General features: G+C 41.6%; 1 protein-coding gene across 2 annotated transcripts in view; it reads left to right on the top strand.

The window, feature by feature from the left end:
- Positions 1–27,009, top strand: part of kita (KIT proto-oncogene, receptor tyrosine kinase a) — a 125,870-nt gene extending 98,861 nt beyond the window's left edge. For both annotated transcript variants that reach the window (XM_034180502.1, XM_034180501.1), the window contains exons 12-21: positions 6,283–6,387; positions 10,462–10,572; positions 10,662–10,803; positions 10,963–11,057; positions 11,163–11,293; positions 14,366–14,488; positions 19,819–19,930; positions 20,007–20,106; positions 20,312–20,417; positions 25,975–27,009. In XM_034180502.1, coding sequence (XP_034036393.1) covers positions 6,283–6,387; positions 10,462–10,572; positions 10,662–10,803; positions 10,963–11,057; positions 11,163–11,293; positions 14,366–14,488; positions 19,819–19,930; positions 20,007–20,106; positions 20,312–20,417; positions 25,975–26,157 — 1,208 coding nt within the window. In that variant the 3' untranslated portion in view covers positions 26,158–27,009. The remainder of the gene's footprint in view (positions 1–6,282; positions 6,388–10,461; positions 10,573–10,661; positions 10,804–10,962; positions 11,058–11,162; positions 11,294–14,365; positions 14,489–19,818; positions 19,931–20,006; positions 20,107–20,311; positions 20,418–25,974) is intronic.
- Positions 27,010–27,973: the final 964 nt, after the last annotated feature.

Raw genomic sequence — 27,973 nt, 5'->3', positions numbered from 1 at the left:
AGGTTTCTTCCTCAGAGGGAGTTTTTCCTTACCACTGTTGCTCTGGGCAAGGGCGTAGGTTTGGTCTCAGCTTTGGTAGGGACAATACCACCCCCCCGCCCCCCTGCCCACCACCACCACCCCCTAACCCACTCATACCATTAGACGCACAAGTACAGCATAATACATAACATATGACGACATAATGCTGAATAATTTAACACTTTATTTACATTATTAAGTGTGTAGGCAGACAAACAAATAGCTTAAATAACAAAATTGCACCCAAAATCACGAATCTATTCTATAGGCCTACACCTGAGAGAACAAGACAACAAAAAAAATACTTGTGGAGCTAACAAAAAAAAAAAGTTTTTGCAACCAAGATGTATAATCTATTCTCTTCATCAATAATGCAGTTGTAGGTATCTGGCAACCTAATTTGCCAACAAAAAAAAGGGCTTTACAATGATATATAGGGTGTATTACGGTAAACGTAAGCCTGTGATGTCATAACGCAGAGGAAAAACACGGAAGTTTCACACTAGTGCGCCGCTGATTCTCATTACCGTAAGTTCTCATGTAAGCCCTCACGCTGAAAAATTTCAACACTGACAGCAAGCCAAGAACCCGTGCTTTCCAACAGTATGCTATATGTTGCATATATTACGGTAAAGTGCGTTCGGTGACTTTTGAAACGAGGGAAAAGTATGAAAAAGAGCGCAAAAGTGACAGAAAAGTACAGACAGCAAACATAAATGTAGTAATTTTTGAGGAAAAGGCAGGGTGTTAGTGTCATTTGTGAAGGTGTGTGTGCGTGTTTGTGTGGGTGTGCAGTTTATTTTAAGTGTGGCGCACAGCATTGTTCACAAGCCCCGCCCTTGTTTTTCTGCACCGGAGCAGTGTTGCCAGATATGAAATATGAAACTATCGTACCAAAACCTCAAAATTATCGTATTTTGGGAGAAATTATCGTACACAAACAAAACGCATACAACGTAGCTATTTTAGCGGTTTTTTTTTTTTAATTTACAAAGAATTTTATGTCACATTTTTAAACAGTAATTATAGTAATGGGGAAACTATGGCACAAAAAGAACGCAAATGCACAAGCAAATGCACTACCAGACTAGAAAGATTTATTTTTCTGTGAAGGGACACAAACGTGTTAATTACCAGACTAGAAAGAGTCAAATTCAACCTCGAGGTGGCTGTCGTCATCCGATGCCATGGACACTTGTGCAGATTTTGTTGAACACAGAAAAAAATGTTGACACCTCCATAAGGAACTTTAACTTTTTTTTATTCTTCTTGTATATCTCTTTGCTCTTGTGTTTTGTTCATTTGTTATTGCATTTGTTGAAATAAAGTTTCGAGAAAAAAAAAAGATATTGGTTGGGGAATCTTCCTGTCCTGTCCTGCAGAGATTGGATGGGAACTCATTACTTTGTATGGAGAGGGGGCGGGCTTTCAAATGACTGTCCCGGTCGCCCAAAGCCAGCATTTGATGCCGCCTGAGTGCAACACCTGCAAAATGATTCTTGGGTGTCAGAGAGAGATGCGTGTTTGGGCAACCAACTGAAATTATCGTACATATTGGATTTTTTCCCATTATTGATCGTACATTTATTGATCGTACATTTATTGATCGTACATCGTACAGAGGGCAAAACTATCGTACAAATACGATAATTATCGTACATCTGGCAACACTGCACCGGAGCCACCCATCCTCTGCGCTCCGGGACCTCCCACTTTACAAATGAAGCACTGCCTGCCATGAGATGCACTTTGTTTACGTCCATGTGAGAAGAACGTGAGCTAATGAAATTGCAACATGGGTAACCCTGTCACTCTGGCACGTCGAAAACACAAAACGTGACGACTAAAATTATAGTATCGAGTTCGCAAAAAAATAGTGAATGATTTTGTTATATAAAAAAAATTCTAAATATTGGTAGGGACTATTTTGCCATCCCAAAATATTGGTTGTGACTTGTCCCTATGGTCCATATGCAAACCTACGCCCCTGGCTCTGGGGGTTGGTAAGGTTAGACCTTACCTGTGTGAAGCGCTTTGAGGCAACTCTGTTGTGATTTGGCACTATATAAATGAAAATAAATTGAAATTGAAATTTAAAAAAAACACTAAAAAGAAGAACAATAATTAACAAGAAAAAATGTGTCAACCAAGAAACAATGCTCGAAAAGGTGCAGGAAGAAGCAAACGCTTACAAAAACTAAACAGCACGTTTGTGAGATTTATGGAGCAGAATATTTCTCATTAAACAGTTTGTCATTTGATATGTGGACTGTTTGTGTATATAGGAATGTTACCAACATGATACTGCACACACACACACACACACACAGCAAAAGTGCAGCAGGTGAAGTGGTGATGGCATGGCACTAAGAGAAGATATTATATAACGACTGAGTGGATCCTTGTCATTTGATTGGTGCTTTGTATGTCACGCACACACACACACACACACATACAAAACAAATCCACTGTGCTGTAAGCCATCTGACGTGATTTTTTTTTTTTTTTTTTTTGCTTCACGCTGTAGTACACGCGTGCATAAGCGCTTTCCCGGTTGTGTGAGCGCGCATCGCGCACCACGCACATGCTCACACAAGCCGGGCGACAGTTTTAAAACAAACATGGCGGAGTTTGTTTTGCTGACGGACGATGATTTGATGCACAGCATGGCGGACTTCATCGTCAGAATTATTTTTGGACTCCTATTTAAAGGTGTTGGATTGTTGATGTCAAAGTAGCAGTGATACACCAAAGCTGGATTAATTTTTGACTTTTTTTTTTGCTGCACTGAGGAGGTACCAAAATGTAAGCCCCTTTTGTGTTGTTTATAAATTAATATAATATAAAATGACAAGGATCGATTTTAGTCTTTTTATAAAACAAATAATGAATGTTTTTGCATTCTTTCAATGGAACAAATATTTAATTCGGTGAAAGCTGGAACAAAAAAATTCAACGAAGAAACAGGTGGCATCATGGAGACTACATCATGTTTTTTTGCAAGTTCACTGAGAACAATTTTGGACTCCTATTTAGAGTTCGTGTTGGACTGTTAACATCAAAGCACCAATAACACACACCAAAATGTAAGTCCCTTTTCTGTTCGTAAATTAATATAATATAAAATGACAAGGATCTATTTTAGCCATTATATAAAACAAATGATTAATGTTTTTACATTCTTTCAGTTCTAAATCTGAGGCCATGGTTCTCAGCAGGAAACTGATGGATTGTTAACTCCGGGTAGGGAATAAAGCCTTGCCCCAGAGAATCGGTGCAGTGGGGGGGGGGGGTATTGCACTCGCTCTACCGTACTGTTGTGATGAAAAGGAAGCCAAAAGGCAAAGCTCTCAATCTAATGGACAATCTTTGTTCCTACTCTCACCTATGGTCATGAGGGTTGGGTCATGACTGAAAGAACTAGATCACGGGTACAAGTGGCCAAAATTGGCTTCCTCAGGAGGTTGGCTGGTGTCTCCCTTAAGGTGCGTTTACATATAAGCAAGACGCGTTACGAATGTCATTTTTCTGTCATTCATGACACATTCCTGACATTCTTAACGTGACGTAACGCATCTGAATAGGTTTCTTAATAGTGCGTGTTAGTGCGTGATATTCTTGATATTCGTGGAGCATGTTTTTGCCTGTCAAAAAATCTTCCACAAATGTCACACACCACCCTCATTTCGTCTCACGTCGTGGAGGTCGCAACTGAGCGTATTGATCCGTCTTGATGAGTATTGATCCTTAATAGAACGTGACAACGTTCATAGTGGTTCCTGTGATGGTTCTTGGAGCCCAAACTGTCACGCGTTATTACGAAGTGACACAGAAACTGTCAAGTTTTGACACGACTTGTAACGTGGCGTCACATTTCACTGCGCGGCACGACAAATCAGTTTTCTGTCACGTGCGCACAATTAAACTCGGCTCCAATTGTCGGTCCACAGTTCCTGCTGAAGCTCCTCAGGACGCTCCTGCAGGTGTTCCACCTGCTGTTGTAACCGATGAGCGGGAGAACGAGTCTGAGCAACCAGAGGAGCGAGAGGAGGCTCACATGCAGCCAGACATCTCTGCACCTCCTCCAGTCCGGTGGAGGAAGAAGCGTGCGCACAATTAAACCCTGCTGCACCCCATTCAGTTTGATTGCTGACACCAAGTCAGCTAAAATTCAAATTTCAGCAGCAGCATTAGAGATAGGGTGAGAAGTTCGGTCATCCATGGGGAGCTCAGAGTAGAGCCACTGCTCCTTCGCATTGAAAGGAGCCAGCAGAGGTGGTTCAGGCATCTGGTAAGGATCCCTCCTGGGCGGCTCCTTAGAGAGGTGTTCCAGGCACATCCATCTGGGAGGAGACCCCAGGGAAGACCCAGGACAGATTATATCTCCAAAATTGGCCTGGGAACACCTCGGGATCCTCCAGTCAGAGGTGGTCAATGTGACCCGGGAAAGGGAAGTTTGGGGTCCCCTGCTGGAGCTGTTGCCCCCACGACCTGAACCCGGAAAAGCAGTTGAAGATGAGTGAGTGAGTATAATGCTTCGATTGCGGTAGAAACTAAATTTTCTCAGTTTTGTGAAATTTGAAAGGTCCTATAGCTTTAAGATAAAAAAAAATCCACTTTATTAGAAAGGAGGATTCAGACAGTTCCAAATAGTTCAAGCACATCTCTGTTGGCGAGGCAAAGCTGTCCAAAGCTTGATCCAATAGAGTCCAAAAGTGTGTCCAAATTGCAAACTCTACAATCCAGAAAACACAGGTGAAAGTACAGCAGGCTCAAGTCAAAGTCCAAGAAAAACAGGCTGTGGTCAAAAAAACAAATACTGCACACAAGGGACTTGCAGAGAGCACCCAAATCAAGTCGCTACCATCTAGAGAGGAGTATTGAAAAGTGACCTGCTTATAAACAAAACAGCTAATTAGTGCAAAGTGGAAAGCAGGGGTGCAGTGCGCCGACACAGGAGCGGTGAGAGCATGAAATCAAAAGTACCCAGGTACTGTGAACACAGGGAACAGGAAGAGGAGTAGAGGAAAGGAGCTAGCGTGGAATTGTCACAGCAAAAATGTGAAAGAGAAAAAAATTAACCAAAGTGGAGAAAGAAAACAAACAAAATGTTAAAACATACACATGAACAAATCGCAGGTTAGAGGTGAAAGGAGTGGAGGAGAAATCCTTCAACTGCTCTGTGTAGAGTGAGAGAGAGAGAGAGAGAGAGAGAGAGAGAGAGAGAGAGAGAGACCATGAAGCTGTACCAGGTCAGAAAAATGCCTGCTGGAAGACAACACCCCACTTGGAGTGCGTGCATGAAGATACAGCGTGAGAATGAGAGTGCGTGACAGAGGGGTTAGCAGTTCCATGCATGTTTGGTTTTGTTTCATTGAATGGTGTTTTAATTTCAGTTTTATTGTGTAAAAATGTCTGTACAATATTCTGTATGTACTATGTGTCCATCGTGAACCTGCTTATGTAAAATGTGTATGAATATTGTACCATTGAAATACAGTAGATACACTGCACTTGGCTTTTAAACAGGTTTTTGCTTTATTATGGCACAGTCACTTTCTTCTTCCAGACAATAATAATCCACCTGCACTGCACCTGACCACACCTCAACATGCCCACGTGTGCACGGATGAGCACAAGTGCACTTGTCATTTACAGGGAGTGGATACTGGGCAATAAAATCACAAATGCATTGGTTGCACACTACCAGTAACTTGTGTTGCACTGTTTGTGCCAAATGGTAAATAGGACTCAATGCCTTTGACTAAAGTAATACCATAATCCAGTATAATTAGGGAATAACCCTGTTGTGTCTGATGATTTGCGGATGTGCATGCTGGTTATACGGTCGCGAATTGAGCTTTACTGGCGACGCGAATTGAGCTTTACTGGGAAATGCTGGAAATTGGGATTTGACACAATCATGACACCATCACATTCAGTGCACTTAATGCTGACTATATTTGGACACAGCAGGTTTTAAGCATGTCTGTGGTCATTGCTGACTAACTGGTTCCACAGATGATATGATCAAGAGTCAAAAGCTCTACTCCCTTACTGCAAATATAACAGTATTGACATATTCTAAGTGGGTTTTTGTTTTTTGACAAACCTCCTTAAACAGGATCCGGTGTGTCCTGCTCCTAATGTACACAGCCCATGGGCTAAAACTGGTGTTATCCTAGGAATGCTGCCATGGCGGCAGTTTTGAGAAGAGAAACAGGATAATGAATAACAGATCTGTGTCTCTTTTGTCGACAGGAAAGACGCTGGGATCGGGTGCATTTGGTAAAGTGGTGGAAGCTACTGCATACGGTCTCTCCAAAGCTGATTCAGTCATGACGGTTGCTGTGAAAATGCTCAAATGTAAGCACTATAATGGCTCTAGTTGAACATGTGATGGATGTGTGCAACTGTGAATGCATGTATGTATTCTTTGCTTGTAGGTGTTGAGCCTAATTTAAGCATATTTTACTTATTTCAATACTGCAGCTGGATTAAAATACTTCTCACGCACCTCCAGTAGTTGCTTATAACTGTTGTGACCTCTGGGTGTTTTGGAGCATTTCCTGCCTAAAAGTAAAGAGTTGTTTACTTTGTGCTAACTGACAGGAAAAAAAAAAAAAAAAAAAACTTTTTAAATTTTGAGTTGGGTTCATGTTTAGACATTCTCGTGTTCAGTAATGAAGATAAAAACATGAAATTAGAAGGGAACCTCAGAAAATGTGAATTCATTCTTTGTGATACAGTGATACCATAATACTGGTTCTCTGTGGCTTTAATATCTAATCATTTCTGTCCAAAATGTAAACACTTTATCCTTGACTAACTCACAAGTCCTCCTATCATGTTTAATATCTATGGACTCCAAACTTAAAGTTATGTCCTTGAGTTTGACCTTTCAAGGTCACCCAAGCTCAAATGTATAACAACATACGGTGTTTGACTTTGGGAGCCAAATTTAGGGCATTTGGCGGTATGATGGTAGGGGTTACCTTTGCAAGTTATACCAGGAGAATGTCTATGAAAACACAGAGAATTATGTGATTTTGGAGACATTGAACATTAAACATCAAATGCAAGAAAATGTAAAAGGTAGATAAAAAGTGATTTTGCACAATATAACCCCTTTAATAATTGATCATATTAATAATTGATCAAGACTATTTTCATTTTCAAATCTGCTAGTTGTACTTTAAATCCTGTTTGTAAAACATCATGATTTTTATACAACAGTTGAGTGGATCCTTGTCATTTGATTGGCGGGTTGTACGTCACATGGCATGGATTATTTGTACCAGTTGTGTTTCATTGACTGTGCAATAGTTCATTTTTAGCATCCAATTTTGGTGCTATATGAAATGTGCTATTGCATGCCCTGACCACCGCGCATGCTCACACTACTGGGCGCGGCGTTTAGCTAAACATGGTGGAGTTTGTTTTGTTGGTGGACGACAATTTGAAGGAGCTAATTGACGGTGTGAATTCTTCTAACACACATACACACACACACAAAAAAACAAATCCACCAAGTCGTAAGTTGTCTGGAAGCATGAAGAGCTGTTAGGATGAAGTTACGATGAAAAGCTGGACAAATGTCTGACGCAATTTTTTGCTGGAGTGAGGAAAGTAGACGGCAGTCTGTATTGAATTCAGCACTACAGTGCCATCATGGACTACATCATCAGTATTGTTTTTTACAAGTTGACTGAGAACAATTCTGGACTCCTATTTAAAATTTGTGTTGGACCTTTGAACTCAAAGCATCAGTGACCCACCAAAATGTAAGTCCCTTTTCTGTTTTTTATAAATTAATAAAATATCAAATGACAAGGATCTATTTTTGCAGTTAAATAAAACAAATAATTAATGTTTTTCCATTCTTTCAATGGAACAAATATTTAATTCGGTGAAAGATCATACCATTGAACTCATAAACATTCATTATTTTTATATTACACAGTTTTACACATTTCAGATGTCTCTGGCTGTGTTTTATTGTCAGTGAGGCTTGAAGGAGCCAGTGTCAAAAATCTACTAATTTATACATCAGAAACAAATTTTATATATTTCATTGGCAGTTATTTAAGCAGATTTAACTTACGTGTGGAATTGAACAACAGCGATAAATGAATGGAACTTATTCTTCACATTTTTGAACAACCACAAGAGCTGATCTGAGCACTAGATGTGGGCGGACCGATCCTAATATCGATAATATTGATACCAATGCTGGTATTGATGTTGAATGATCCTTGTGTAAAAAGATCGATACTCAAGCTTTTTTTTTCTGTCCCGCACGCATTGACTGCTGCGCACGTAAGAGCAGCGCTGCACTGTGTCACACAACACGGAGCAGCGCACCCTTGTATTGTGGTTTGTCGGCCCTCTACCTCAGAAGATTTTGTTTTAAGTTGTGTTGAGTGATATTTTTTAAACAAAAATGTTGATTGTGATAATAAAGTATTTTGTTTTCACGTACAATTTTTGGTGAAATTCTATCCTAGGTCTTTTGGATCCTTTGGATCTATGAAGCTTAAATATGAAAACGTATCGGTATCGATATCGGTGATACTGCGCCTGTATTTACTTGGTATCGGATCAATGCCAAAATTCCCGGTATCGCCCACCTCTACTGAGCAGTGCTAATGCACTGAAATCATTATAGATATCATTCTATATGATATCATTATAGATCATTAATAGATATTTGTCATTTTTTTCATTGGCACTATTTAAAATAAAAAGTCTGAACTGCCACTGATGTTTGCAAAACTACCACAGACAGAATATTGACCAGGTCAAAGGGCATCACAAAACGTCATCATAAAATTAAAATCTACCTTTACTTAGTCTTTGTCACCTTGTGCCCTCCTATAACGCCGGCACTGGCGTGTGAATTAATTTCATTTTGTCCCCCAAAAAAAAAATAAAGCCTAAGTTGTATGATTCCAGAAATCCCCTTTAAGGTCAACCAATATTTGCAGTAGGATTACCAAACTGGCAGGTATGGAGTTTGCTTATTTTTCTTTATTATTATTAAAAAAAAAAACACACACACACACAAAAAAAACAAAACTATGCCTTCACTTTGTTGCATATTGATGAAATGGGGCTAAGATTTCACAGATTGTGATTTTGACTTGTGCACTGTTATCTAATATTAGGGCCCCATCAGACTTGGCACGAATGAATACGAATGAAATCGAATCAGCCCAAATGGGCAAACAAGCCAAAATTTGAGATGCAGTCGGGAGGGACAAATATTCGGCCAGCCGTGTATGATTGCCATGCGAATACCCAGAATGTGGGCTAAAGCTGCCTCGCCTGATTTGCACACATTCGGAGTGCAGCAGCTCTCTCTCTCTCTCTCTCTCTCTCTCTCTCTCTCTCTCTCTCTCTCTCTCTCTCTCTCTCCCTCGTGGCAGTTGATCAAGTAGTATTCATTGCAGACACTTGGTGGCGTGCCAACGTTCCGCCTTTCAGTACTATTCGATGTTGCAGTCTCTGTGGTCCAACCACAGTCTACACCCAGGCGGGTGGTTCCCACCTCATCCGTGTTGCAATGGGGGGCCACTCAGGTGATTTGGATCTCACTTCTGTTGCACTGGGGGAGCCACTCGGCTCGCAGTCGTGTTGCATTGAGGGGCCACTCGGGACATTCAGCTCGCATCGGTGTTGCATTCGGCCCCACTTGGGACAATGTCGGGGCAGTCAGGTGCATTCTGGCTCATCCGTGCCACATCCAAGGCATTCAGCCGGGTTCTGTATTGATTGACCTTTTCCATATGTCGGCCAACTCCGTTCAAATGTTTCGAATGCTGAGACTGCAGTCAGACTGCACTTGGATGGTCATTTAACTTTCCCCATCTCGAGTGCTCCTCGACAGTGGTGTGCATGTGCTCTACATTCAGGCTGGGCATGTGAATGTGCCGAGTGTGTGGGATGCACTCAAGAATGAAGTCCGTGGAATTTGAATGCCCCTCAGATTTGTCCGAATGTAGTTTGGATGTCTAATCGTCTGGCATTCAGCCTCATTCAGCATCTAGTCTGATGGAATGGTGCATTCAAGCACAATCGAGACATTCGACCAGGATTCCAACCCTCGAATACTCTGCGAATGCTTACGACTGCAGTCAGATTGCGATACGACTGCACTTCAACCGCCGTTCAATATGGTTTCCTTCACGGACGCACCACAAATGCAGAGTGCATGTGTTCTGGTTGCATGAATGTGCCGACTGGTGTAAGAACGCTGTATGAGACTTGTGAATGCACCTCGAATTTGCCCAAATGTTGGTCGAATCCTCATTCATGTGCCATTCGGGCTCATTCGTGCTGTAGTGTGACGGGGCTATTAATGGTGATCTGGATGATTAATCAATCAATCTGTTTAAAAAAAAAGCAAAGTATTGATCTTGTGCTGACATTTTTCCACAGCGAGTGCTCACGCCACGGAGAAAGAGGCGCTAATGTCCGAGCTAAAAGTCCTCAGTTATCTGGGGAATCACATGAACATTGTGAACCTCCTGGGAGCGTGCACTGTTGGAGGTGTGGTTATGTTCTGCACATTGTTCAGCACACTTTTAGATTTTGCCGTGTTTAGGAAGGTGATCGTCTTGACCGTCGCTTGTTTGCAGGGCCCACACTGGTGATTACTGAGTACTGTTGCTTTGGGGACCTCCTAAACTTTCTGAGACGAAAGAGAGAATCGTTCATCTGCTCTAAGCTAGAAGAAAGCGGCCACTACTGCAACGTGATGCCACAGAGAATCACAGCTTGGTCAGGTTCTTTTTCTGTTTACCAAGGAGGGATATAAGTTTTTGTTTGTGGAAAAGACAAGAGAGTACTCGTATTTACAACCAGAACGTGTGTAGGAGGTGTGTATTTGGACAACGGCGTGCCTCAGCTGAAACCTGACTGCTCCTTTCCTCTTCGCAGTGACAGCAGGGACGGCTATATGACCATGAGGCCTTCTGTTGCTGGCAGATCCCCATTTAGCTCATCCTCAGAAAAGAGACGCTCGCAACGCAAAGGCAAGCCAGCCATTCATTCAGTGATTCTGTCTGTTAAATGACTGCTGCCAAAAAAGGACCTTTCTTTTTGAATAAACCTTTTAAATGATTAATTTATCCTCGCAGGTGGGTTGCACATGGAAGCTGATGTTGAGAGTGAAATGTTCAATGAAGACGGTCTGTCTCTGGACATAGATGACCTTCTCAGTTTTTCCTACCAAGTGGCCAAAGGCATGGAGTTCCTAGCATCCAAAAATGTGAGCATGTGCAGATTTTATCTAAACTGACATACTTTGTACGTGTCATTATGTCCGCCACATCGTTTGGCATTTATTCATTTATTTATTTATTTGTCTGTCTGTCTGTTAGCTGGATTACATCAAAACTTCTGCACAGATTTTAACAGATTTTTCACCACAAATAGATATTAGGCCATGGAAGAGTCTATTAAATTTTGGAGGTGATCCGGATCCAGATCCGGATTCAGTATCAGGATTTCACTTTATAGGCTATTAAGGATTACATGAAAACTACTGCATGGATCTTGATGAAATTTTTACCACAGATAGATATTAGGCCATGGAAGACTCCATTAAATTTTGGAATGGAGCAGGATCAAGATCCTGATTGTGGATCATTTCTTTTTTTCACCATTTTGAGGATCATTTCAAATCTGCTTGATGGATCTTGACAAAATTTAAATCACATGTGGCTATTGTTCAAAGGCAGGCCCTGTTAGTGTTGGATGTTGGGAGTGATCCGGATCAATATGCAGGTTCTGCAGCAGAAACATATGACATCACAATGTAAAACCAAGATCAGGAAGACACCATTTTGTTTCAGCTTGTGAATTAAATATCAGATTGCAACATCTTCATCAGTTGGACCATTCTGGATCAGGATGCAATTATTGCATTGTGTTGTAGAATCTGGATCCAGGTAAAGTCTGGGTCATGATGTGAATCACATATCTTTTACTTTGAGTCCTCATCAACCCTCGGCGGACATCAGAAATCTCAGATTGCTCTTGTTTGTTATGTTGTCTTCCCAGTTCTTGTAACTTTGAGACTTTGAAGCTTTTGAAATGTTCAAAATCTCTAGCACGCATTAATTTTGTGAACTAGACATCAACATTGCACAGTGTATTGAAAAAAAAAATCACAGTTTGATCATAAAATTAAAAAAAAAAGTTGTGTTGTGTTGAGTATGACAACTCATGTTCATGCATACTTAGTAGTTCATAATTTCCTACTACACTGAATGTCAATTCTGAGGCTGTTCTGTTATTCATGTTCTATATTCATGGTCTGAGTTTATAAAAGACTTGTTCTGTAAAATAGTTCCTTTACTATTGTGATCAAAAACATTGAAAGCCAATTCTGAGGCTGCGCTTTAAATATTCATTTATACATTAAAAGAAAATCATGTTCTGAGTTCATAAAAAACTTGTTCTGTAAATAGTTCTCTTACTTTTGTGATCAAAATCACTGATTTGAATCTCAATTTTGAGGCTGTTCTGTAAATATTTTTCAAATAAACAATAAATATAGCAACTTCTAATCAATCCAGATCAATTTCAGACTTAAAATAATGTACAGATCTAAGCCAAACCCATTTCCAGTTAAGTCACGCCCATTTCCGGTTTAGGCCCTGCCCACACCGAGTACGGATACAGATACAGATCATTTAGACGGTTGAACAGATACACACAGATAGTGGTGTACTCACTCATCCCTAGTGGAGACTACATTCAGAAGGGTTTGTGACGCTCACTTTGTTGTATGGCTGGGGGGGCCTGGCTGCCTTTTTGTTTGTCTTTTGTCCTGTCTTTTGTTTTTCCTTCCAGGTGGCTTGCATTTGGGACTGAGTGGCTGTGTAGCTGAGTTTATCAGGACCTCACCCTGATCACCTGAGGCTGATCACCTGCGGCTCATCAGGACTCACAGCTGTGGTTCATCTACATGGATTGGAACATGGTGGCATTTAAGACTGGAGTACACAGTGTGTATTTGCCAGAGACTCGACCTTGTGACCAGACGGGTGAGATCGTCGTCTCAAGAGCCATCTCATCATCAGTGGATGCAGAGAACGTCCAGGTTTGATGCATGGTCTGTGAAAGAGGAGGGGGTGAGGTCTCACGCTCGTCAGCACACTTCCTGAGGTACGTTAGATTTTGTGACTAACATTTATACAGTCAGTAAATGTGGTGTCCCTCACACCTTATTATATTGAGCTGTATGTTGGTCGTGTAATCAGCTTCCACTGCAGTGGAGTTTTGTGAACTGGATGTTCCATGCCTGCAGGGTGGGAAGCTGATTAGTAATTAAGCCAGGAAGTGTTTGCTGTTTGTGCACCTTTGAGCGTTCTCTCTGTGTGTTGAGTGTGGACTCACATAATGATTCCTTCTTTCACAGACTCGGTTTGTCGCGGCCACCTGGGGGGTGTCGGCGGGGTCCTTGGGTCCGAATTGGTTCTGGCTCCGGACCGTTGGCGCTGCTGGGAGCGCACCGCAAATCCGCCACGCCAGACCGCGCACTTATTTGTTTGTATTTTTTCACATCACTGTTATGTTTATTAAACTCTGTTATCCTTTGTACCGTGCTCTGCTTATTTTATACTGGGTCCTTCAAACGCTGGTCGGTTCTCCGGGCTGCGTCCGACACATAACACACTTGACTATTTGGCAAGGAACCTTGTCACACAGATTTTTTTAACAGTTCAAACATTAAGCAACACACGAGTGATGTCCTGCGGCTTATGCCAGGGGATGGTGAATCCCCGTAAATGAAATGCCCAAAATGCCATTCGCAAGCTGTTGCAGCCCAGTGAGATACTACCCTTAGCGGCAGCTCTGAATTTCTGTCCTCGCTAAAACAGCGTCTGTTCGCAGCAGCTTGGACTTTCTCCCCCCCATAAAACAGCTTTTGTTAGCTCCAGCTCAGAGTTAACGGACATTGCACAGATTTTTTTAATGACAGCATGTAAAGGGATACATTGCTATTTTTAAATACCCCGGGATACGGTTTTAACGTAATATGAATTTGCACAAATGGCAGGTTTTTTCTGCTTTACCACAAGGCATGGGGTCATGTTTCCACAGCTGGTAAATGGATCTAAAATGCATGTTTGAGCATGAGCTTGAAAAATTTATTGGCTGTCTCGGCAAGAAGATCCTGTGGCGAGTAATCTCATATATCAGTGTCACAGTTTGTTTTGCACAGTTCTTGCTCCTATGTTGCATTACTGAGTTATCACATATCATCAGAACAGGAGACATGCCTTCAGACACAGATTTATAGCTCACTTTGTTCATTCACTTTGTTTTTCAGTGTATCCACAGAGACCTTGCAGCCAGAAACATACTACTAACTGAAGGAAGTGTCGCAAAGATTTGTGATTTTGGCCTGGCTCGGGACATCACCACAGACTCCAACTATGTGGTCAAAGGCAACGTAAGTCAAGACTATGCACCTTGTGAATTTGAGATGCTTGTCTAACCACGTATACAGTACAAAGTACATGTAGGATGCTTCCCAAAGCATGATTTAGCATGCAAGTGCCAGAGTGATGAGGATTCGAGAGGCTGGATCAGGTCAAAGGGACACCCACATATCAGCTTGTTGCAACAGCTAGATACTTGTTTATTCATTATTAGATAAAGACATACTGATGATCTACCTGTGTGGTTTCCAGTCAACACCCAAAGCCATTTTGTGAAGTGGTGGACCTGACTTGACCTGTGGGCATTGATCTGTCCAATTATACTCCATCCTTATAGGTTGTTATCATTCACTGGAACCTGAATGACAAAGGTAGAAAGTGCAGAACTCCATCATGTCCAAAGGGTGATCACATTTGCAGCAGATTGGCAGCATTTTAGGGACACAAAATGGTCAGCCAAGTCAGTAAGTCTGTACGGTCATGGGTATGCTGGTCTCAAAATGAGGTGGTCAGGCAGAGCCCATACTTTGTATTTTGTTGTAGCAGAAAGTGATTGCACCGTAGATCAGCTAAAACCTGGTCTAAAATCAATGACAGAGTTTTTCTGTTGTGTGCACAGTGCAGTATTTAGATGAGCCTCACATAGGCAGGGACTATGATGCACTTACACTCTATCCAGACAACTATGTGCATTAGTATACTATCGTACATCACAATGGACCATCTCGGGTCCAAGGGCCTTTTCTTGATTTTACTATAGCTTCAGTAACTTCCCTATTAAGGTACATATAGTGTAATGCCCATGTGTTGCATATCAAAATATTTAGAATAATCTTAGCTTTCTGAATGTGACACATACAGGTGTGAACAAAGCACCACGTGATGTTTCTATAAATCTGGATAATAAGGAAAGGAGTTCCATGATGGAGTCTTGGCTGTATATATCACACCTGTGATAAGTAGTGGTCATGCTATGTAACCTGGGGATAAGCACCAGTACCAGTGTACCTCTAGGTCTATAAAGTAAGTCCCCTTCCTTTGATACCTCTTGTTGGATAGATTGTGGAACAGGTGTGCCACTTGATATTTGAAATAACAATGAAAGGATCTTTTTGAAGTAAGTTCGAGCTATACAGTATCTCACCAATGTACATATTTACACCATGAGTCACTCCTGTGGAGTAAAAGTGTAACATAAGCAAAACGATGTTTGCATAAATCTGCATAGTAATGAGCAGAACCTCATTTTAGATAATTGGCCATATCACACCTGAGCTAAACAGTCAACTGTTAAGATGTGTCACCCAATATCTGCAATAATTTGCATAATAATGATTTCTCAACATCAGTCCATGTTACACAATTACTATTAACAAAATATGTCTCAAGGTGTATAAATATCTATAGTAATGAGGGGATCCTGATGTTTTTGAAAATCACTATATCTCATAAGTACTGAATGCTGCAAAGTTCTTTATGTGGAGTAGATGTTGCAGCATTTACATAATAATTGACAGACTTTTTGTTAGGGCTGGTTATATCTCATCAGTTCCTCATGTGGAGTGTATATATATATATATATATATATATATATATATATATATATATATATATATATATATATATATATATATATATATATATATATATATATATATATATATATATATATATATATGGTTGTGGTGCAAGTGTCAAACTGCAGGGACAGTCATGGAGTCAAGACATCTTTGCAGAAGAACTAAGACCCAAGTCTTTAGAGTCCTTGTGCTTCCTGTCTTACTATATAATTGTGAGACTTGTATGCTAGCCAGTGATCTAAGGTGGCATGTTTGGTTTAGATGTCTTTGGAGGATCTTTTGCTATAGCTGGAATGACTTTGTGTTAAACAAATGGTTATTTAGGGAGACTAAGATGAGGAGTATCACTTACATAGTGAAGGAATGCCAGCTAAGACGTTTTGGCCACATGTTATCTGCGTGCACACTTCAGCATGCAGGTGCCTAATTATTGAGGACCGTAGATATTGGAGAAGGCCAACAGAATGCTCACGTTTCACCTTGCTGTGAAAGATAGATGGTTTTGAGAGGTGGAGGTGCATCTTTTTTCTGCCTAGGTGGTTTCCATTCAGGACCCAGAGCAGTTCTGTGGTGTGGTAGGTACAGTGACATGCAGAACCAGTGCATGCACCCAGAAATGAATTTCAGTTCATATTCCGTAGTAATGAGAAGAACATGACCTTTTCAGAACTTCAATTGTTTCAGTCTTAGACCCCCGTCACACATAGTTAGAATGCACAGAAAACAGGCCGACAAGGCAAAAATGACCATAATCTGGACGCAGTTGGGAGAGAAAGAGGCGTGCAGACTGTGGGTGGATCCCGTCCAGACTGCCTCGTCCACACCTGCACGATCGCATCCAAAGCATATTTAGACAACAGTTAGATGACACAGACTGCTGTCAGATGGCCATAAAAAGTGCTGAAGACTGCCCGATGTCCAAACGTCTGGATGGCAAACACAGGGCCGGAGTGGGAGCCAACGCTGTGTCCTCCCTTTGCACAGGACCTGCCGTTACTGGACACCGGCGTACAACCAACCTATGGACCAGACTCACGTCATATGTGTCAAAGCCAGCACTGGTGCTGTCACGCAGTCACTCCCATGCAATCACATCTTCGTTCGTCCTCTCTTTCCCAGCGCTCACTGACCTCACAGCAGGAGATCACACATGCGTGTGTGTGTGTGTACAACAGGTGATCAAATGATGAAATGATCACTCAGCTCTGTGTGTGTGTGTGTGTGTGTGTTCATAATGGCTGAATGAGCCACTGCGCATGTGCGTGGGATGCACATGCACACGAGCTCAGGAGCGCTGCATGCAGAGTGCGCACACAAAAGGCTGACAAAGCACAAGAACATGACAGTTCTGAAACCCGCTTCTGTCAAACAGAGCTGAAGGAAAAGAGGGGGTGCTGAACGTTTTGCCCCTTCACTGTCATTGATCGCCTCCTCCTCCTCCAGTCTAGTGAAATACCAACTTAGGTTTTTTTTTTTTAATCAGTATATACTGGCATTACTAAAATTTACTCATCCCACTGGATTCCGTTTGCTGCTAAACTTTGCTGGCAGTGAGCCAATGTTCCCCATGTGCGCAACATTCGTCAGACGCAGCCAATACAGTGAAGACGCAGCCAATACAGTGAACTTTAATTTTTGGGGGGGGGTTTTATTGGCCGTTCCAGCATACGCAGCACAACACAGTTCTGTACACTGTGCTATCCAGTTGGTGCGGCATGTCACATGGGATTTATTTCTGCCGTGGTTGGTTCCAGCACACAGCACAGCCAGGTGAGAGGGTTTTCACCACAGGCTGTGGTCCTTGGCTCCTGTCCGCCCTGCGCTGTGAAGGAGGAGGTGAGATTCATGTTTATTAATCTTGTCATGGTCTGATGAAACAGTCCCACGTCATATCTCCTGCAGAGTTAGATGGTGATCATGTAATATTATGTATATTACAGCGGTGAGATCCATTCAGCTGCAAGCTTCTGACACATGCATTGATGTGCATGAGACAGCGGTGAGGTGCACCTGTCTGTGGTGTCACAGACATGATGAACACAATATTTCACATTATTTATGTCACCCATGGGAAGGAATGGAAATATATCTGTACTATAAGGTCCATTATGGATATAACAGCCTGTTCAGCTGTGTGGCACATTGACCTGCAGTAGCACACAGTGCTTTCAGATTGCGCACTGTTCATACCCATTGCACATGATGAATGTACAATGGGTGTGAACCCATTGTTATTACATATCAACATTTCCTTTGCCCTCCCTGGCCGGAGTCCAGTGGAGGTGGACATACGTGGTAGAAGCAGGACATGCTGGCAGGCTTTGCCGTGACCAATCCATGTCTAAGTTCAATCAACCGCGATCAGATCATTTCAAATGCTGTTATGACGGCGTCAGAATATGTAGATTGCGGTCAGATGGCGCACAAACTGCACATAGACCGCCATCATATGGGCGTCCCATCTCGACGGTGCCAAGAGTGTTTTGAACTGTGCAACACACTCGGGACAGCTGAGCGAATGGGACCAACTATGTAGACTGCTCTGAGACTGCCGTCCGTCTGTCTTCAGACTGCACCTCGATACTTTCCGACTGTGGGTGGATGTGTGATTCTGACGCCATTCTGCATCAATCAGCCTATGGGTGATGGGAGTTTTACTGAATGTGACATTTACTCTGTGTACTCTTGAGAAGTAGGTGTTGCACCAAGAATGTTTTTGTGATAGATGCATAAAATCCAAATGAGGCAATCTATCTTATTTTCTGAGTTCTGGCTGTAGCTCAACAGCCCTTAGAAGTAGAAATTATCACTTATATCTCATGTAGAGTAGATGGTGCTTCTAATTTTGTACCTAACAGCCTGGTTTATGTTGATGTAGTTCTACTATGACCATCTGCATTGTTGAAGATGGCTCAACATATCTAGCAAAAAAAAAAAAATTCAAGAAGAGAAATCATGAATTCAGTCAGATAACATACTGTAATACCCATCTTGATTATACATCTACAGCAACATTTTAGCTGTTCTTTTTTTATGAACTTTTACAAACAAGCCCTTTTCTGACTCTGTTCAAATTAGCTTGTAAATGTTAAAAAATCACAAAACCATATCTATTTATATATTGTGATTCATTTAGAGTAATGAAGTTAAATTACTAGCCTGAAATAGTAGCTGGTTATTCTTAGAATTTGTTTGTCTTTTTAGGCTTGTAACAGACAAGTACTTGTATGTGTACATGACAAATTACAACCCTGCTGACGTGGGATGACTGACAGCTGATGGGCTGACACATGTGGAGACATTACAGGTCACAGTGCTGTGATGAGTGATATGACAGCTGAGTAATCATCATTTCATAAATGCTGCAGGGCTGAGCTCAGATTCAAAATTCTCTTTGCAACTCTGAGTTTGGAAACATCAAATATAATGCAATACCAAAATGCAGTATGAGCATAAAAAAAGGAAACAGAATGTGACCTTTTAACCTCTTAAAATAGGTCAAGGTTAGCCATCTTTGAACTTGCCCAAGGTCTTTGTCCCAAGAATGTTCCTTGTGAATTTGAAGACTGGACTTATGCTGAGCACAGACAGACAGACAGACGGATGGACGGATGAACACAAGGCCGTCGCAATACCCGATGGAAATATTTCGGGTAAAAATGGGTTTGGTGCTTACAGCAGCAGAAAATCGCCGGGTGAAGTCATGAGTTGAGTTGCGACTGAGTGCATTTGTCAACATTCACTGAGGGCTTTTATCTTAGGCCCGGCTGCCTGTGAAATGGATGTCTCCAGAAAGCATCTTCGAGTGCGTCTACACTTTTGAGAGTGACGTGTGGTCCTATGGCATTCTACTTTGGGAAATCTTCTCACTAGGTTTGTATACCTTCACATGTGTGTCTGAACATGTGTTTTAAGAAGTAATATAAGTGAACCTCTCCAATGAACACAGGAAACAGTCCTTATCCTGGCATGCCTGTGGATGCCAAGTTCTACAAGATGATAAAAGAAGGATACAGGATGGATGCTCCAGAGTTTGCACCAAGTGACATGTGAGTCCATGTTGAAGTTTGATAAGACAGATAAAAGAAGATAGGAATGTGGGGGTTTGCAAAAGCAGCTTTCATCGTGTTCCATCTGGCCTTTAGAAGGCAGTGCTGAAAGATGAAACATGGTAACTGAGAACAGAACACACATAAAAAGAACCAAAAATGGAAGTGCACATAAATATTTTGTGTTTCATATGCTGCTTTGCAGGTATGAAGTTATGAGATCATGCTGGGATGCTGACCCCTTCAAGAGACCCCCCTTCAGGAAGGTTGTCAAAAGGATCGAAGAACAGCTGTCAGATACAACTAAACATGTAGGATTCATACCCTCAATGAAATCTTCTCCTACACAATGTTCAAATTCTGTAAAAAAAAAAAAAAAAAAAACTAAATGAGCTGCTTCAAGGCACTTAACGCAAGTAAGGTTTGACTAAACCAACCCCTAGAGCAAGCACACAGGTGACAGTGGCAAGGAAAAACTCCCTCTGATGATACTGAGGAAGAAACCTTAAGCAGATCAGACTCAAAGGGGTGACCCACTGCTTAGGCCATTCTAACCATTACAAGGTTTTTACAAAGCTTTACAAAGGTGAAGAAACAGAAAACAGGAAATCAAAGCAAAAAAAAAATTGTTGAGATGACCACACAAGCATTTAAGCCACAGGCAGGGGTCATCCAGCGCTCCGGGGTGCAGGCTGGCATTCATCCATCATGCCTTCAGTGGGCCTGTCACTGCGGCAGGCCACATCACACGCGGAAGTTACCTTTGACTGCGTGTGATGCACGCTAACGTTTGTGAAATGTCTTGTAAATCACTCCAGAGGTGTTATCGGGTTACAGTGCTTATTTCTCTCTAGCTTTTACACAATATATGAGAAACATGTTATATTTACACACAAACGCAGTGGTTTGGCAGCAGATCCACCATGTTAAATTAGCAGCCAGAGAGAGACCAGCCAGTGACATCACAGTGCCTCTCTACTCTGATTGGCAGTAACCCCTCCCCCAAAATGGATTTGCATGATTCATAGCATAAAAATAGGAAACAGCATGTGACCTTTTGACATCTTACAATAGCTCAAGATTAGCCACCTTTGAACTTGTCCAAGGTCTGTGTAAATAAGAATGTTCCCTGTGAATTCAAAGACTGGGGCAGTAATAGGACTGGACTTATGCTGAGCACAGATGGACGGATGGACGCAAAGTCTTTGCAATACCCGATGGCCAGATTTTGATGGCCTTGGGTAAAAATAGCACGTATTGTCCATTTAGCATATTTGCCTTCATGAATATGCAATTTTGGATTTGTCCACCCAAGTGGGCAAAACTGTGAAAGGGAACATGCAAATACATTAATTTTTCACATGCAGTAAGATTTATCAAGGTCAAAAGGAAATTTAGTGGGTGCTGGTGCTGTCTGTATTTTGAGTGTTTGAAACCTTGGCATTAACTGATTACACTTGGCAGACTGTTGTTCCAGCAGCACGGAGTTTGTGTGGGACGATGCACAGCTTTCTGTGCCACAGGGCGCACACAGACCGCTGTGCGTCCACTGTTGCCCACAGTTGTCTTTGTGCAATCCACCACTTTGCTTAAAAGCTTGAAATAGGAATTTGTTGTTGTTTTTTTTTTTTTTTTTTTGACTTGCCAGCACATGAACACACTTAGTTATGTGGCAGAGTTTCTCCAAAAGGAAGCACAAAGCACATGCTTGCAAGTGGCTGAATGAATTTTATTTTGCGCTTAAGGGCATTAAATACACACCAATTCCTTATTTACACAATGATGTCTACATCATGTTACTACCCACTGTTAATTGTGCAATTAGTGTTAGTAAATCGCCTGCAAATCTCTTTTCATCCCAATGCACAAAAGTTTGGAAAGCCCACGCAATTTAAGACTCATTATCTGGGATCTAAGTAAATCATTACTTTTTGACTATTTATTGGGGATAAACATACTTCAAATAAATAGGCAGGATGTATATCACTGGTGAGCACTGTTAGCCGGGTGCCACAGCCCCCTCCAACAAACAAAGACATTCAGGGTGAGTGAACTGGGAACTCTGAAATTGTCCATAGCTGTGACTGTTTGTCTGTTGATGTGTGTCGGCCATGCAGCCTGTCTGGAAAATATCTCGCTCAATGCCACCCCACCCCCAACCCACCCATGACCCTGAACAGTACTAAGCAGGTTCAGAAAATGAGTGAAGGAATGCTGTAAATAACTATAAGTTGCTCATCCCATGCAATCAACATCACAGTGAAATCACAACAGGTGCAGGGTCTTCACACTTTTGGACCTGTTCAGAAAACATTGACTATTAACCACAAGGCTGTTGCCAGCTGCCACACACTGTCAGTGTTTGTCTGTGCCTGACAGGAATGTGTATTACCTCAGGTTCAAATAAAAACACAGGTGGTATTGCAATATGTATGCTGTAAAGAGCTCCAGCATGCTCAAAACTCTTGCAATGTGTTTCATATTTCATCGAGGCATGTGACAGTTTTAGTTGTATATTATGTACAGGCCCAGAGGTAAATACGTGCAGGGCAGGCACACATATACACACACGTGCAGCTGATGTCTCCGAGTTCCACACGTAACACACTCACTTGCAGCCAAAAGCTACAGGTTATAGGTGTACGTTTGGAAATAATAAATTCAGAGTTCCATAACAAAGTGAGGCGAGGTGGTGACAAATGATGTGCTGTTGACACTCTGAACTGGAGCAGTCAAAAGAAAGAAAGAATGAACAGGTGCACTGTCTGGAAGGAGTGGTATCTGTATCTTCCACTGTTGTGTATGTGTGAGGGTGTCCGGGATACCCTGAGTTACCTTGCACAGGACTATTTTCTCTGTCCTGCTCCTGCTGAATTTTGGACTGTTACTGCCCGCTCCCGCAATGTGTGTGTTACACTCCTGCCCGTTCCCGCAATGTGCCTGACCAGTCCCGCCTACACCCACAAAACACTGAGAATTTATGCGCATACAATAATAGAGATACATTCATTTTGTGTCTCCTCCTATCTCGCAGGAGAAAACATGTCATTTAGGTAATTATTAAAAAGATTCATGCAGTTGTTTGTTCAGATCCCTGGCCTATATGTCTTTTGACACTCTGATCAGGAATAGTGTTACTATTTGGTTGTTTTATGTACTTCAAAGCATGCAGTAATTTACTGCGTTGTGTCTCTCTCTCTTCGCTCCTGTTATGTCTGTTGTTCCTGGTAAATTATTTAAGATAAGTTTGTATTCTATATGTTTGCAATGCAAGGTGGGTTTTTTTTTTTCTTTTTTATACAACTACCTATTGTTAAATTGATGCAAGTGTTTTCTGCATTTGCTGGTGTCTTAATTTGGAAGTGTTGTGGCCCCATCAGCCATTGTACACATCAGATATTCATTGTGAAAATGTAAATGGTAACACACACACACATATATGCATACACACAAACACATCCGCACACACTTCTGTTTCACTGCAGACAGTATGAACCTGAGATATTTCATGTTTTGTGTGATCAGCTTCATTTCATTTGTTTATATACTACATCTATTCTAAATTTAAGGTTTGCAACACATTCAACAAATAGTTGGGACATTGAATCATTTACCATTTTGTAATGTTGCCATTCCTTCTCACATGTTGGTATTGAGGATACCAAGCAATGAAGTGTTTCATCTTTAATTTTGTCCCATTCTTCTGGCAAAGGTGTCTTAAGGTCTGCAGCAGGACAGGGTCATCATTGCAGATTTTTTTTTTTCAATTTCAAAATTCTAAACACATTCTCTTTCGTTGACAGTTCAGGACTGCAGGTAGGCCAGTCCAGTATTTGTACTGTCTTTTTCCACAGCCATGCCTTTAAAATGTGTGCAGAATGTGGATTTGCATTGTCTTGTTGAAATACGGCTTGAGATGCCTGACATGATGTCATCTTGAAGGCAGCACTTGTCACTGTAAAATCTTCAGTTTTCGATTTCAGTTTATTTTCATTTATATAGTGCAAAATCACAAGGTTGCCTCAAGGTGGTTGTTGTCTTATGTACATCTTAATGTACTCTTCTGCGTTAATGCCCACAAGAACTGTCAATTACCTGTGCCAAGGACACGGAGACAACCTCATACCATGACAGACCCTGGCTTTTGGACCGCTTGTTAATAATAGTCTGGATGATGCTTTTTTTTTAGTCTGGAGCACACAGTGTCCATTTCTTCCAAAAAAAAAAAAAAAAAAAATCTAGAATACTAATTTGTCTGACCACAATACACGTTTCCACCTTGTGATGATCCGACGAAGCATCAGACCCCAGAGAAGTTGACACCACTTCTGATCAAGGTTAACATAAGGCTTCTTTTTTTTTTTTTTTTTTGCACAGTAATGTTTTAAGTGGCATTTGTTAATGTAACTCCATATTGTAGTGCTTGACAAATCTTTCCCAAAGTAATGCCTTGCCCTCGTGGCTATATCAGCTATTGATGAATGATGGTTCTTGATTACTGTTTGAGCAATCAGAGATTCATTTACACATTGAATTCTTCCAGATTCCTTCACTCATTTAATTATATTATGCACTGTCGAGGGCGAAACATGCAAATCCTTTCCAAGCTTTCTTTGAGGAATATTGTTTTTAAACATCTCAATAATTTTCTCATGCAATAGTTGACAGCCTCAGTGCACTGGGGCGGTTTGCAGCGAGTGTGAAGCGTTCGGGATGAAAATCAGCACCTCCAAATCCGAGGCCATGGTTCTCGACTGGAAAAAGGTGCTTTGCCCTCTTCAGGTCGGCGGAGTGTCCTTGCCTCAAGTGGAGGAGTTTAAGTATCTCGGGGTCTTGTTCACGAGTGAGGGACGGATGGAGCGTGAGATCGATAGACGGATTGGTGCAGCATCTGCAGTGATGCGGTTGCTGTATCGGACCGTCATGGTGAAGAGAGAGCTGAGTAGGGGGGCAAAGCTCTCGATTTACCGATCGATCTACGTTCCGATCCTCACCTATGGTCATGAGATTTGGCTCATGACCGAAAGAACGAGATCGCGAGTACAAGCGGCCGAGATGAGTTTCCTCCGCAGGGTGGCTGGGTGCTCCCTTAGAGATAGGATGAGGAGCTCGGTCACTCGGGAGAAGCTCGGAGTCGAGCCGCTGCTCCTCCACGTCGAAAGGAGTCAGTTGAGGTGGCTCGGGCATCTTTTCCGGATGCCCCCTGGACTCCTCGCTGGGGAGGTGTTCCGGGCACATCCCACTGGGAGGAGGCCCCGGGGAAGACCCAGGACACGCTGGAGGGACTACATCTCTCGGCTGGCTTGAGAACGCCTTGGGGTTCCCCCGGAGAAGCTGTGGGAGGTGTGTGTGGCTCGGGAGGTCTGGGCGGCTTTGCTTGAGCTGCTGCCCCCGCGACCCGACTCTGGATAAAGCGGAAGAAAATGGATGGATGGATGGATGGATGGATAGTTGACAGCCTTTTTTTGGATACTATTTTATATCAAATATTGATTATAATCACATGTTGAGATCAACTGTTTGAAATAACATCATTTCTACACCCAAATTGCCCCTGTTCCAACTTTTTGGAATGTGCTGCAGGCCTTAAATGCAGGAATGGATGTATATGACCAGTGAAATTAGTTTTCCGGCAAAAAACATGAAATATCTTTGGTTTATACTGTCTGCGATGGAATGGAAGTTAATGTCAGTGTAGGAACTACTGCTGAGTTGTTTTTTGTTTGTTTGTTTGGTGTATTTATTTATTTTTTTTGTTCTTCTTCTCCATCTGAAAATATGATTCTTTAAAACACCAAAGGTTCATGGGGAAGAAAATTGTGAAGCGTGAAGATATACTTATATATTATATATTGTCATTTTCTGCAGATTTATCTGAACTTCAGCTCCCGAGTTCCTGTGACACCCAGGCCCAGGGAGGAGCAGAGTCCACAGATCGCTTCGTTTCACCATGGTAACTCAACCGGCAGTAACAGTACTGCCACCCAGCCCTTACTGGTTCACCATGAGGTCTACCTTGAGGGGACAACCCTCAGATCCCAGCGGGTGTAAGGACCCACCCGACCTGTCTGGCTGCCTCAAAAAGTGCCTGTAATATTCTGCTACAAATCATTCAACCACTACACCCACCCACTTCTTTGATACCAGTGGTATTTGTTGTCGTAATGCTACGAGCGGAGTGGAAAATAACATCCGCTGTCAGGAAGGAGGAAGGACACCTGTTATCATTCTTATTGCCTACTAGTCACAGGGAAGAATACTGGATGAACTCATTACTCACATGAAAGAACTATTCAGGCACATGGTGGGTGAAGAGACAACAAACAGTTGTCTAAACTGATTTTTGGGCGCATTGTTACTTTTTACAATCTCATTTGTGGTTTTCTTTTTCCTAAACATTTCATAAACCTGTTGTTTTGTGGCACTCCATGTGTAACTGAAACATTTCTGTTTTATTATTTTTTTTTAAGATTTTTTTCTTTTTACATTTTGTACTATTCATTGTTGTTTTCTGGCATGATCATTTCAGGGGATTTTTTCAGGGGGAGGGGGTGCAGAGTTGATGAATTACTGTTGCAGTTGATTGGGGGAAAAGCACTTGAGGCACTTGAATTTCAGATTGTTATACACACCATGTAATGCAGCTTTAGTTTCTTCCTTTCTTTTTTACACTTTTAATGTCAGTATTATTTTCATCTGTTCAGTTCTGTGTTCATGTGAGGGAGATACATTTGGGGGCCAATTTAAATTAAGGTATTGAGATACTGGTTAATAAGCTATTAGAGTCCATAAGTGCTTTAAGTTGACTAGTAAATACAAGTCTGCTTCTTTTATGTTAGATGTTGCTACCTACAGGGCAACAAACTGTCTTCACCAGATCTGATTATCACATAGAGACAAAAATCAGTCAGCTCATGCTTAATTTAAACATATAGTACAGTCGTCTTCACAAGTTGATCGCAAACAAACATGGTACGTTGACTTCTCATTTAAGTGCTTAATCACTGTATACAGTAGTGTTCAGAATAATAATAGTTCTATGTGACTAAAAAGATGAATCCAGGTTTTGAGTATATTTCTTATTGTTACATGGGAAACAAGGTTCCAGTAGATTCAGTAGATTCTTACAAATCCAACAAGAACAAGCATTCATGATATGCACACTCTTAAGGCTATGAAATTGGGCTATTAGTAAAAAAAAAGTAGAAAAGGGGGTGTTCACAATAATAGTAGCATCTGCTGTTGATGCTACAAACTCAAAACTATTATATTCAAACTGCTTTTTTAGCAATCCTGTGAATCACTAAACTAGTATTTAGTTGTATAACCACAGTTTTTCATGATTTCTTCACATCTGCGTGGCATTAATTTTGTTGGTTTGGAACCAAGATTTTGCTCGTTTACTAGTGTGCTTGGGGTCATTGTCTTGTTGAAACACCCATTTCAAGGGCATGTCCTCTTCAGCATAAGGCAACATGACCTCTTCAAGTATTTTGACATATTCAAACTGATCCATGATACCTGGTATGCGATATATATAGGCCCAACACCATAGTAGGAGAAACATGCCCATATCATGATGCTTGCACCACCATGCTTCACTGTCTTCACTGTGAACTGTGGCTTGAATTCAGAGTTTGGGGGTCGTCTCACAAACTGTCTGTGGCCCTTGGACCCAAAAAGAACAATTTTACTCTCATCAGTCCACAAAATATTCCTCCATTTCTCTTTAGGCCAGTTGATGTGTTCTTTGGCAAATTGTAACCTCTTCTGTGCATGTCTTTTATTTAACAGAGTGACTTTGCGAGGGATTCTTGCAAATAAATTAGCTTCACACAGGTGTCTTCTAACTGTCACAGCACTTACA

This window comes from Thalassophryne amazonica, chromosome 10, assembly GCF_902500255.1.
Source record: "Thalassophryne amazonica chromosome 10, fThaAma1.1, whole genome shotgun sequence".
NCBI lineage: Eukaryota > Metazoa > Chordata > Actinopteri > Batrachoidiformes > Batrachoididae > Thalassophryne > Thalassophryne amazonica.
The sequence above is the reverse complement of the archived record's forward strand: the minus strand, read 5'-3'. Positions and strand labels throughout refer to the sequence as shown.